Here is a 13,456-nt window from a genome sequence, read left to right on the forward strand (position 1 = left end):
GGAGATGCTGAACGAAGAAGTGATTCCAGCATTACGCAGAATGCGGCGTTTTGGGCCCAACAGAAACGGCCGATTTGGGCGTCTTTGGTGGATTCAAGACGGCGCACCACCTCATAGGAGAATTATTGTTTCAGAGCGCTTGCAACAATTATTTGGAGAACGAATTGTTGCATTAAACCATGCAGTTGAATGGCCACCGAGATCCCCAGATTTAACTCCGTTAGATTTTTTTCTCTGGGGTTACCTCAAGTCTAAAGTTTATGTTACACCGCCGGCTAATCTGGACGACCTCGAGATGAGAATCCGTAACGAAATGGATATTCTAAGGCAGGACAGAACCATGGTTCGTCGTGCTGTTAATAGCATGACTGGTAGGGCTGGTTTATGTTTGGAACGAAATGGCGGTCACGTTGAAGAGTTAAACAGAACAATGTAATTTTTGTAAATAAACACCATTGTAAATAAATATTGTTAATAATATCTAACATCAAATGTTCGAAACAATGTTCAAATAAACGCTTTATACGTTAAAAAGCTTAAACAACGCTTGAAAGCGTAAAGTCCCTTGGGGAAATCCGTGTTCTAATTTATGCAAAAATCTTAGCGTGCAAAGACATGACAATGCATAATTAATGAGGCTTTAAAAATGACATTTTAAAACGAAAAAGAGTAAATAATCCAAGATTTGGCGGCTGTGCGTTCGCGTTGGTATTGATCAAATGCTTTGAAACTTTGTTAGTTAAAACAACATGTTCCATATTTCCCCCCCCATGTAATCAGATTGCATTTTAAACGTGTCATTTTTCGGCGCAAGCTCATTCAAAAGTGCTTTTTGCTAACAAAATTCTCACTCTACAAATGGTTCTTTTTTGAGACATTTCTGCTGTCAGATAAACCAATGGGCGTCAAACAACTTATTTCCACCAAAGGTTTTACCAAGCATTGCGCGCTGATTAATTTAGCGACGTTTTTCTAACTGTAAACTTTTTTTTGATACACCCTGTATAGAAGGCGGCCAGTTCTTTACACGGAATACTTGCGCGTTTAAGTTGCTTGAGAAAATAGAGTCTTTTATTAACCTTTTTGACGACTTCGTCTATGTGAGGTTTCCATGTTAAAGTATTATTAATGGTAAGACCCAAGAGTTTAATTTTGTTAACAACTTCTAACTCTTTTCCATTGATTACAATTGAATCGAAAGGTCTCGGCACAGCATTAAACGACATTCGTAGTTCCTTACATTTTTCCGGATTAAGTTGCATTCTATTTGCATTGGACCACGTAACCACATTATCTGTAATATTTTGGGCGTTACTGATGGAATCCTTCGTATGTATTTCCATATGTATTTCCATATGTATTTTCAATGTATTTCCAAAGATCTGCTTGAGTTGCTGTTTGGTCATTTATGAGCAAAATGAATAACCAAGGACCTAATTTAGTTCCTTGGGGCACGCCAGACGGAACTGGGCCCCATTCTGAATAACAGTTATCTGCTAACTTTACTCGCTGATATCTGTTTGTCAGAAAGTCTGATATCCAATTGATGACGCTATATGGTAATTCTAACTCTGATAGTTTTTGGATGAAAATTAAATGATCAATAAGATCAAATGCTTTCCGGTAATCGAAGAGGATTGTTCTTACAACGGCGCCATTACCGTCAGTCATGGTGGTCCAACGATGGATCATGCTGATTAATGCAAGAGTAGTGGAACTTTTAGAAACTGCACCTTACTGATTTGGGTCGATGACTTTCAAGATTGCTGGTTTCACATAATCAACGACAATAAATTCCTCAGCGACTTTAGAGATACTGGCGGTAAGTGAGATAGGTCTTAAATCTTTCTTTGGATCTTTTACAATTTTTGCCTTTGGCAAAGGTGTAATATTGGCCATTTTCCAAGTGGTAGGTACACGTTGCTCTCGGTATGAGGTGTTGAGGATAATTGAGATTGGGAGGGCTAGGATATATGAATAGTCCTTTAATACCCAATTTGGTAACTTATCGGGTCCACATGCTCTATTTGTTGGGAGTTTCGATAAAGCTTTTTGCACTCTCATTTCTGATACGTTTAGAAAGGTTGCCATTTCTTCCAACGGAAATTTTGGTAACGGACATTCTACTCTGTATTCCTCGAGAGGTTCTAGAAATGTTTTGTTAATTTAATTTGCTTGATCTCTTGGTGTAAGGTTAGAAAACGTTTCAACATTGGCTAAACTTATCGGTTTCCGTTTGGTTGCAAGATTGGAGATACGTTTAATTTCAGACCACCATTTCTTCGGGTTTTTATCTTTCAACCTATGAATATTTAGCTGATAATACTTCGCTCTACATAACTTTCGCTCCCTGTTAACTAAATTCCTGTACTTTTTAAATGTTGCCGATTTAATTCCATGAGTAGCAAAGGCCTGTTGTCTTTTCTTAATGAGCGATTTCAATTTATTGTTCATCCATGGTGCATCTGTGGTGGAGACTTGGATTTCTTCACTTGCATCGAAAATTCAAGGCCGGTAAAAACCAGGTTGTAAAATGTATTCCACATTTCTTCACAGTTGATCTGATTGGAAATGATTGATTGCCAATTTATAGAACTTAAATATCTACCAAATTCAGCTCTGCGGGATTGACGATAGTCTCGTTTGGTCATAACAATCTTCTTATTTAGTTTGGGACTTTTGACACATGAACGGACAATTATAGTGTTGTGGTCAGAAAGGCCAAAAGGGGATAGGATATCTGGTGAAAGGTAATGTTCGTGCAAGTTGGTTAACACCAGGTCTAAAAAAGCATTATTTCTCGTCGGTGCTTTGACTAATTGTTTCAGGTGGAAATGGTTTAATAATCTGTTAATTTTTAAACGATTGAAGTCACCAGCCAATAATATGCCACTATTAGGATATTTTGATTCGATTAAGGTAAGTGTTTCGAACAAATGGTCACAAATTGTTTTACTATCTCCTCCTGGTGGGTGATACAAAACGCCGACAACTATACTTGAAACAACTTGAGGGAGTCTATGCGGTCTGATACTGAGCCACAAAAGTTCGTGAAAATCACAGCAATTGAGATTCTCAAGAAGTTTATAATTATTTAATTCATTATTTACGTAAATGCATACGCCCCCATGGTCATCTGTCTTTCTGTCTTTACGAAAAACAGTGTATCCTGGAATACTAATGACACTGTCATCAATTGATTCCTTCAGCCAAGTCTCAGTGATAAATGCTAAGTCAATGGTGGTATGGTATAAACTCGGATACTTCATCTATTTTAGGTGCTAAGGATCTCACGTTTGATACACATATTTTTGGTACTCTAGGTTTATATTCACATTGATTATTCGACGGTAAACTAAGCGGATGAATTAAGGAATCCTGATTGTTTTGTCTTAGTGTGTTGGAGGTGCTGTTGGAAACATCATCGACGGTGGTGGCGGGCACAGGAGTGCGGACGGGTGTAGGAATGGTAGCTAAATCGAGGTAGCTACAATCGAGGTAGCTAAATAACGCTTGTGTGCTGAAGTACGAGTTTGAGAGTGAATGTATTAATGAGTGCCAGATTGCAATGAATCCCAAAGGAAACCTTCGCAAGCACGTAAGTTTCTGGCGTGAAATTGGAGCCTCGTGGTTCATTCTGAGCGTGATTGAGGAAGGTTACAGATTTACCCTTCATGCATTAGCCTCAACAAAAGTTTTTTCATAATAATAAGTCTGCGCATAGTCATAAGTCGTTTTTCGATGAAGCCATGTCAGAACTGCATCAATCCGGGCGTGCACACCGCAGAAAGTCCTTGTGTTGTTATTCCTATGTCAGTTGCGGTGCAGGCCAGTGGTAAAAGTTGCGTACTGCTACTCTGTGTGCATTGGGTTTCTCCGGTTTCTTTCGTTTTGATGAGCTAAGTGCTATTCAACCAAGCCAAATTCAATTTTGCGAGAAAATCTGATGTTTATAGAGAAGGTAATATTGTTTATATTGCACGATCATCAACGCAGTATTGCCCAGTACGGTTGGTATCTAGGTACATGACAGCGGCCAATATTGACTCTGGCAGTTCATTACCCCGGTTGCTAACGTTTCATAAGAAAACTGTATAATTATAGTACATATTAAGTGGGAGTGTTAGAGATAATGGACACATAATTATAGTTAGATGAAGTAAGCAATACTTCTCATGGTTGTTGGTGCAATGGACACAACTTTAATATTATTTTTGTATCTTCTTTTATATCTACATTAAAATGTAATCTGTACGAATTATACGTGAAGTCATATAAATATCAACAGAGAAAACGTGACAACCTCCATGTTGAATCATTCACTTTAACTTCAAGAGGGTTTTATAAAGTGTATATTTGAATTTTCATAATACATTCGACGTTTAGTGACTTTTATATTCTTTTGAAGGGATGAGTTCTTAATTTCTTAAATTTAAAAAATGGGTGATGCGCACTTAATCACTCTTATAACTATTTGTTTTCCGCATGAATAAAAACAATCGACCTACTTTATTTAATAAAGCTCAACAGTTTAACACCAGAACTAAATAGAACAAATACTTCAAAAACGTCACACAAACCTGGTTGTTAATATATTTCTCTCTGCTGCTAATTTTCTCAAGGGTCTTGCTGATTTCTAATTGCAACTTGTCCAAATAGGCCTAAAAATACATAATACTGTGTAAGGAATACTAAAATGGATGATAACTGTAGTATTGTAATCACGTGGTTTATCGGACGAGAAACCCGGATGACCACGGGGGTTTTAGCGTCTTTTGGTAAAAAGCGTAACAAGTAATAGACGTGCAAAATAAGCCGATATAAAATACCACACTGGCGACGAGAACGGAAGTACCTACACTAACATGATCAGTACATAAAAGCAACAAGGTAAACAATAAATCGAAAAACCGAATGCTATAGCAGTAGCTTTACCCCATTTCGTTGAATTTGATGTTCACTCAGACGGGGCAGTCGCTACTCGCTGGAAAAAATGGCTTACTCGCTTCAAAAATGCTGGCACTAGCTGTGGACTATGCCAAAAGACAAAGAGCTCTTTTGCTGCTTTATGCTGGGGAAAGCGTGAATGAAATATTCGAAACACAGCTAAATACTGAAACCCCGGCGAAGATGAAAGGATAACCAGATCAAACTCCATATTGACGAAAGGGTTCAACCCGTAGCCCAATCTCACCGAAGGGTCCCCTTCCACGTACGTCAACAGTTAGAGGAGCAGCTAAAGCATGACGGGGAACTTGGAGTCATCGAATGAATTGGTCCCACACCATGGGTGTCGCCTATCGTCGCACCAGAGCCAAAGGCTCCTGGACAATTCCGAGTTTGTGTAGATATGCGTCAGGCAAATCAAGCCATCAAACCATAAAAGTAATCACTGGCGATTTGAATTCGAACGGAGCTAAGCTTTTCAGTGAGGGCCTCCACATGCAGACTAGGGTTTTAGTTGTCGACAACTATTTGTGATCGACAACTAAAAGTTATCGACAACTAAGAAACGTAGTCTGTCGCGCAAAATGTCGGCAACTAAACTCTAAATTATTAGTTGTCGACAACTCAGCAGTTTCCCTTTTCGAAAAGGGAAACTGCGTAGTTATCGATAACTAATAGTTGTTAACGGCCTTATTTTTTGGCGTTTTTCTAGTGTGTAAAAACTTTTGTTTCAGTTGTCGACTATACTTTTAATCTCCGCGCTATTTCGTTTGCTAAATCAGTATTTGAGCGCTAGTGTGTTGAATCCTTTATCGGACTTATTTAGTTGTCGATAATTTTACATAGTTGTAGATCACAAATAGTTGTCGACAACTAAATCCCTAGTCTGTGGAGGCCCTTAGATCTCAACCATTGTCCATTATGACAATGTTTATATAGTAGATATTGAGAATTGTATTTCAAAAATTATAGCTGCTATGTTACCAACTGGTGTAGGTTTTCTTTTTAATACTGCAGTTACAATGATTTCATGTTTCAAAAAAACTTTCACAATTTAACGGGACTTATTCACTCTCTATAAATCCTGAATTATCCCCATTAACTAGCCCTCTTGGCGGAATGGTTTAGGAAATTAAGAAAGGTTGTTATTTAGAAGCATGAAGCTCAGTCAATGTTTGTATTAATTTATTCGAATCACTATTAAACTGTAAGAAAAAAGGTTAAAATCAAGTCAATATGGCATAATCGATAATCAATGAGCAGCTCGTGTGTACGATTACATTGCATTTTGCTCTAATTCAATATTTCAAAACAAAGGAATGAAAGGATGCAAGCCATCTCTTGCTTTTTTCCAATTGGCATCTTATTCCTGCAAAATAACAGGAATCTGATAAGTCTCACTGTACTCAATTTAGTTCACCCTTTATTAATATAGTTACAAAGTGAGTACAAGGTACAGAAATTAAAACTATTAAACTATGATAAAACTTGTCAAAGAAAATATTAGGCTTTAACAGCCACCCCAGTGATTGTTAAATGTTTTTTTTTATATCAGAACCTGAACAATGTCCGGTCAGGCAGAATAAACCAATATAAAGTGACTAGAATATCTTGTTCAGCTAAAAATATACAGTCTGCCACATACCCACAAAGTTATAAATTGTATTCTACTAAAAGTTCGGCTATTTGAAAGAATCGCATTATGAGATATTACCAAAAAGGCTGACATATAAAACTACTTCACTGTAACATAGTAATAAAACTTTTATATTATTAATAATTATAATTAATATTAATAATTAGAATTAATAATTATAATGAAATCTAAATATTTTGTTGGTAAACATTTTTGCATTTCAAAACATAAGTTTTGATAGACTTAGCTACTAGTTACATACTAAAGTCTAGAAAGTCCAGAAAATATTTCAAAAACATTACCTGATTCTCTTCCGATAAAACATTTAAAACATCACAAGTAGATCAAGAGACCACATCTTCGCTTAATTTGTAAAACAGCGAAAGCCGGGAAACGAAAAAACAATTTTAATTTATTATTTAACGAAAAATTAGGAAAAAATTATTCACCGAAAACCAAAAGTATTTTTTATCAGAAACCAGGAAGGAGATGACTCAATTTTTGTCTTTGGATCGCGTTATGTCAGCGGTAACTATCCAGGCCATTTAGGACCATGTGGTGTAAGCTAAGCTCAAAATCCGCCATGTTTTTGGCTTCACTTGATGATGGCGAGCACTCCTTTCTCAGTGATCAAAATTTACCCTCATAATTTTGTAAAAAAATGGCAAAAATAGGACCATAAAATATAACATCAGACGTCTCATACAAATTCCAAAGTTTTATGTTTATACGCTTCGACCGGTTTTTGCACGTGAATATTTTGATTTTCTTTTTCTTTTTGTCATTTATGAAACCGGAGTTTATAAATCAAAGTATGATGTCGTATATCACATAGCCCATTCAGATTTATAGTGAAATACGTTGGAGAATAGTAAAGTTGTGTTTATCGCAAAAGAATTACTTTTTAAAGCTGTGCCGGGTGAAATATTATCAAGTGTAAAATCTTCCGACTTCATTATACACGGTGAATTCGGTCAAAAATTTGGTCTATTTATGAAAATATAAATTTATAAATTTCATTAAAATTTTGCAAAATGACAGTTATGCATTGATGTTTGAAAATACAAAATTTTGTCTCGACCAATCAAGAGCTTAGAAGTTCACTCTGGCGGATGTGCATAAAGGCGATTCTCCATTAACGTCCGCTTCACCCGCGCGGGCGAAGCGGCTTTTGAAATTCTGTCCATGCGACCGTGACCGGCCTGAAAAACAAAGCACGCTTCGTCCGCGCGGGCGGAGCGGACGTAATGGAGAATCGCCTTAAGGTAGAAGACCGTCCATGGCGTGAGGTCCATTGCATAATGGCGGACGACTTTGATTTCGCATTTGCACATCGTGCCCATCGTGGGTGTAAATATCCGAGCGGAATTAGTAACATCGCACAGTATTAGTACAAATAATGTTATATAGCAATATTTTATAGCCGTTTCAACAATCTTCATCGATTTTTTTTCAGCCTATAGTTAAGAAGGTACACTACAAAACAAACTCTCCTAATTTGGATAACATTAGGATCTAACTAAATTTTAACGTAGTAACATGATGGAATTGCTTTAATGTAGCTTTGAAATTTTAAATATGTTTGCCTAGGTGCTGAACTAGGTTAATTAAAATTGGTGCAATAATATCAGTTTGGTTGTTAAACTATTAATAAAAAAACTTCTATACGAGTTGTCTCACAAAAACTCTCGGTATTTTACCTAGGCTAAACGAAATACAATTCTAAAAGTTCCGGTAGAGCCTAGACTGTGTGTTTAGAGTCAGTCCTGGAAATTTTGTCAGAAAGCGAGGGGAATAAAAACAATAATAATAAAGGTTTTGCATATATATATTCATAAATTTTGGAGGACAATAGTCAATACAATAGAACAATGAAACAATAAAATAAGCCAATCTATCATTTTTTTGCTGAGGGTAAAACCCTAAAATATTTTTTTAATTATCGCGTTATTTGCGTATTTTTTTAAAAAAAAATCCAGGGGGGGGGGCTAAGAGTTGAGTTGACTGACTAGGACCTACCGTGGTTGGGCAACGTGCAAAGAACCTCTAAGAAGACACTCTCGTTTTTTGAGAAAAAGTGAAGGAGGAATCATGATGAAACACTACTGATACATACGATGGGAAATGGAACGTCATAACTTGTATGTGAAAAATTAGTTTTAATTATGTAAAATAGGCAAAGCGTCTTACTCACTTCGCCCGGTGTCTGACTATGCTGCACGTAAAAGGAATGGTAGAAAAAATTATCCTGTGCCAGTTAATACATGGGACACATAGGTTTTACTCCTGCAAATGCAGGTTAGATATAAAGCTAGTAGCACTTTTTAAAACGGCTGTTTCAGCTGAAAGGGTCAACTGGTTAAAAAAATGTTTGTCATTATTATAAAAATGTTAACACGACAACATCACCTTCGTCTCAGTCAATGTTCCTTTAATCCCTTCACTGTGTTGCTGCATTTGCTCATGATGGTTTCGCCAGTCCTAAATGATCAAAATACATCGATAAATTGTCTAACTTGAAAAGAAAAACACCAGACATTCGACCCGACTGGTCTCCTGCCTTTATTGTGTAATAATGCACTCGGGGGAATGTTGAAAGAATTCTCGAGAAGCTTGTAAAACACTCGGCTACGCCTTGTGTTTTACAAGCTTCTCTCGTATTCTCCCCACATTCGCCTATCGGGCATTATAGTACTTTTTAATTCTTAAAATTATACACTCAGTCCCAAAAAAGAGAGTACCAAAAATTAAAGAGGGGTGAGTCCGTGTAAACAATATCAAATTTTTCATGATGTATCCGATCAAATTTTTCACGATGTATTCTTGAAAAAAAAAGGATACACTCCTATTTCGAGCAGGCGAAAAGCGCAAACGTTTATCTGACGATCTTGACATATTCTAAATAGAAACGCTTACATTGATTCCATGAGAATAAGGGAAAATTTATCAAAATGTTTACAAAATCAGAAACTTTCTCCCAGACTCCTGAATAACAGCAGTAGAAAAGCAAAATGCAAATTAAAATGTTTATAGCCAAGGAGGCCTTAAAAGTATAGCCTTTAACTAATGTCAATTTCTTAGTTTTTCAGATTGAAGACATTAACTTTTAACAAAAATCCATCCGTCATTCTCGTGAGATCCACTGTTATTAGGCTTGCTAAAGTATTGTTTTAAATAATCCGAACTTAGTCTGAACGCTGGATCAGTTCACTTGCATGTTCGTGCTATAGAGTTCAATCAGGTGCAATGTCCCGGTTTCCCTTCTATGATTCGTTCCATACAAATATAAACCTGACGCGTGGTTTTTCAAATTAAGTGCTAACAAATGTTTTCATATTGATACGCGCCTATCTCGTCTAGAACTACTAATACATTCATGATTACGCCGTTGCCGTTCATTCGCCAAGTAATTGCTGCTGTTAAAAATTTCTAACTACAATTGGCTTAGTACATATTACGGTTTTAATTTGCCTACACCATGGCGTGTATAAATCAAAGCGAATCTTCGACTCAACCTACTATCAACAATCAACTCGTAGTCGAGGGATCAAAAATCAAATGGAATGGCTCCTTCGAAGATCTGAAAGCTTTTACCGAGCTACGCTTGGGCTTAAGAGGCAACTGGACATCACCTGGTGGATCAACTAAGCTCTTTAACAGCGATGAAATAACAATAAAATACTCGAAGAAATCGTCAGTATTGTCATTCGAAGGCGAAGCCTCTCTGAAAATCAAAGACCTAGTCAAAGACATATATCTAACTAATAAGACAGCATCTGAACACATAGCGGACGGTGAACCCTTGACCGAAACGAGAGAGACTGTGGAAAGCGATTGCGAATTACTCGAATCACAAACAGGCGGCGAAGCCATTGTAAAACATCAAAGCTCAAAGATCGGGAATTTGCATTTCATCTCGGAGTCAACAGACAGTAATTTGCATACAAACTCATGAGACTGTAACCTGAACACTGATAAGATACAGCTAAATGATCAAAACTACACAAGTAATTTAAATAGTACAAACTTCAACAAAAACCCAAATGAAGTTTACGAAATTGAATCTAAGCTAGAGAAATATACCCAGAGTGTTACTCAAAAGCTAGAGGCTCTTGCTGATGAAATTTTAACAATTAAAGAAACTAAAGAGAACAAAGCATATGCAATCCTGGTCTTAGAGGACGTTGTTAACGAGTTAAGGAAGGAAAAACTGCAACTTAACCGGGAAAATAACGAGCTAAAAGAGAAAAATAGGAACTTGTTCCAATCTCTGTCCGAAGCTAGAGCTAAAGTTCTGGACCTCCAGGAAGAGATATCGAGTCTGATGACCTCACTGAAGCTGGTCCAACGTGAAAAAGTTCTACCGGCGGAGAGGGAGAGAATTAAAGAACTGGAAACTGAGAACGATAGTTTAAGAGCAGCTGCAAGATCCCTACAAGAAGACCTCAAAGATGGAAACAAAACACAGAAACGGGATTATACCAAAGTAAAGAGCTGTAGTAAAGATACATCTGAAAGCGTATCGAGAGGAGATATTGACGTAGCAACAAAGATTCATGAAACCAATAAATTACTACACAATCTATGCAAGAAAAAAGGATATACATTCATCGCAAATAAGAACATAGACGAATCCTGCCTCAATGGCTCTAAGTTACACCTTAATACAAAGGGATCAGCGCTCCTGGCTGTCCATTTTATCAAATTTCTTCGGCGACTTTCACATCCAACTGTTGAGGATTTTTCGAAGGAACTTCATCATCTGGGGGAGCTTCTGAGGATGATCATACCACAGACGCCAAGGAAAAGAATTCATCGTTAGACAAATCGTTATATGACGCGGAAAAGAGTACTTATGCCACAAATAACAATGATCTGGCGAACACGTCAATAATAGGTAGTGTGGACGACCAATCTGCTGTGCGGGAGTCTGAATCTGTGCTACCGAGTGTAAATCGTAAGTGTACTAATATTAATTATAAACCATTTGGCAAAGGTCTAGTTATGGCCTCACTAAATATTAATAGCCTTTTTGCGCATATTGATGAATTTCGAATATTTATGAATGAATCTAATATTGATGTTATCTCAATTAACGAAACAAAGCTTGATTCTTTAATTGGAGATAACGAAGTCCATATACTCGGCTATGAAATAGTAAGGAAAGATAGGAGAACAAATGGGAGACATGGGGGTGGTGTTTGTTTCTATGTAAGATGCAACCTTAATTACAAAATTTTCGATGATTTAAGCTCTGACGATTTAGAATATTTAACAGTTGAAATAACTAAGCCTCGGTCTAAATCTCTTTTAATTAGCACTTGGTATCGACCTCCAGATCTGCCAACGTATTACTTTGATTATTTTGAGAAAATAATACAGAAGGTAGATTTGACGAATCATGACTACTTTCTATTAGGTGACATAAATGTGGACCTTATGCCGGGAGCAACATCAGCCAATGCTAATAAATTAAATGATATATTTGAAATTTTTGGCCTCACACAACTAATTAAAGAACCCACTAGAACTACACCATATTCCTCAACGCTAATTGATCTTTGCGTTACAAATGCCCTAACAAAGATCATAAATTCAGGTATAATTGATCTTTCCATAAGTGATCATGTTTTAGTTTATATGACACATAAGGTTCATTATAAGAAAGCGGAAGCGCGATTAGTTGAAATAAGGAGTATGAAAAATTTTCATAGAGAAAACTTTATAGGAGATTTAAAACAACAGCAATGGTTAGAAGTAAATTTGTGCAATGAACCTAATGAAATGTGGGTAAGATGGAAAGGGATGTTACTTAATTGCATTGATAAACATGCTCCACTCAGATTAAAAAGAATTGGGAAAAAGAAATCCCCTTGGATAACTAATCAATTAAAACAAAAAATGCGCCAGAGAGATTTTTTGAAAAAGAAAGCAAAAATGACTGGGGACACATTGATTTGGCAACAATATAAATCATTAAGGAACTCTACGAATAATGAAATTAAAAAAGTGAAAAGTCAATATTTTACTGATAACCTTGAGACCAACCAGAACAATCCAAAGTCAACTTGGAAACTTATTAATGAATTAAGCTTTCGTAATAATTCTAGTCATAAGACCATATCTAATATTACAATTGGCGAAGAAACAATAAATGCGCCTAAGGACATAGCCGAAATGTTTAATTCTCACTTTGCAAAAGTAGATGAGAATTTAGCATCCGATATACCACCATCTGCTGTGGAACCGGAGGTTTATATTGAGCCAACTGAAACCACATTCTCATTGACACGTACCCCCCACAATAAATACAGTTTGTAGTAAATTAAGAACGATTAACGAAAAGAAAGCATCAGGTCTGGATAAAATACCCTGCAAACTTTTAAAACTTGCAGCTGAAATCGTTGCCCCATCATTAACTCTAATATTTGATAAGATTATAACTACTGGCATATTCCCAACGGAATGGAAGTTAGCAAGAGTTACGCCGATTTTTAAGAAAGGTAGAAAAGATGATATGGACAACTATCGACCAATATCCGTAATTTCATGTGTTGCTAAGATTTTTGAAAAACTGATTTTTGAACAGCTATATGAGTATTTAAATGCTAATAATTTGATATCCAAAATTCAATCCGGTTTTCGATCATTGCACAGTACATTAACTGCCTTATTAGAAGCAACGGACAAATGGTCAATCAACATAGATAATGGCTTACTCAATGGAGTGGTCTTTATCGACCTCAAAAAAGCATTTGATACCATTGATCACACCATTCTCTTACGGAAGCTAAGAATATATGGTGTTGACCAAAGCGGCATCAAACTCTTTGAATAATATCTAAGCAACCGTGGCAAAAGATGTTGCGTAAA

General features: G+C 36.6%; 1 protein-coding gene across 1 annotated transcript in view; it reads right to left on the reverse strand.

Moving 5' to 3' along the window:
- Nucleotides 1-13,456, reverse strand: part of LOC114536158 (intraflagellar transport protein 57 homolog) — a 94,157-nt gene that overhangs the window by 5,532 nt on the left and 75,169 nt on the right. Inside the window, exons 9-10 of the mRNA XM_028557510.1 lie at nt 8,993-9,064; nt 4,581-4,661 (exon numbers count right to left, since the gene is read on the reverse strand). Coding sequence (XP_028413311.1) covers nt 4,581-4,661; nt 8,993-9,064 — 153 coding nt within the window. The remainder of the gene's footprint in view (nt 1-4,580; nt 4,662-8,992; nt 9,065-13,456) is intronic.

The sequence above is a fragment of the Dendronephthya gigantea genome, unplaced genomic scaffold, assembly GCF_004324835.1.
Source record: "Dendronephthya gigantea isolate DGI-Jeju-01 unplaced genomic scaffold, DenGig_1.0 000131F, whole genome shotgun sequence".
Taxonomy (NCBI): domain Eukaryota; kingdom Metazoa; phylum Cnidaria; class Anthozoa; order Malacalcyonacea; family Nephtheidae; genus Dendronephthya; species Dendronephthya gigantea.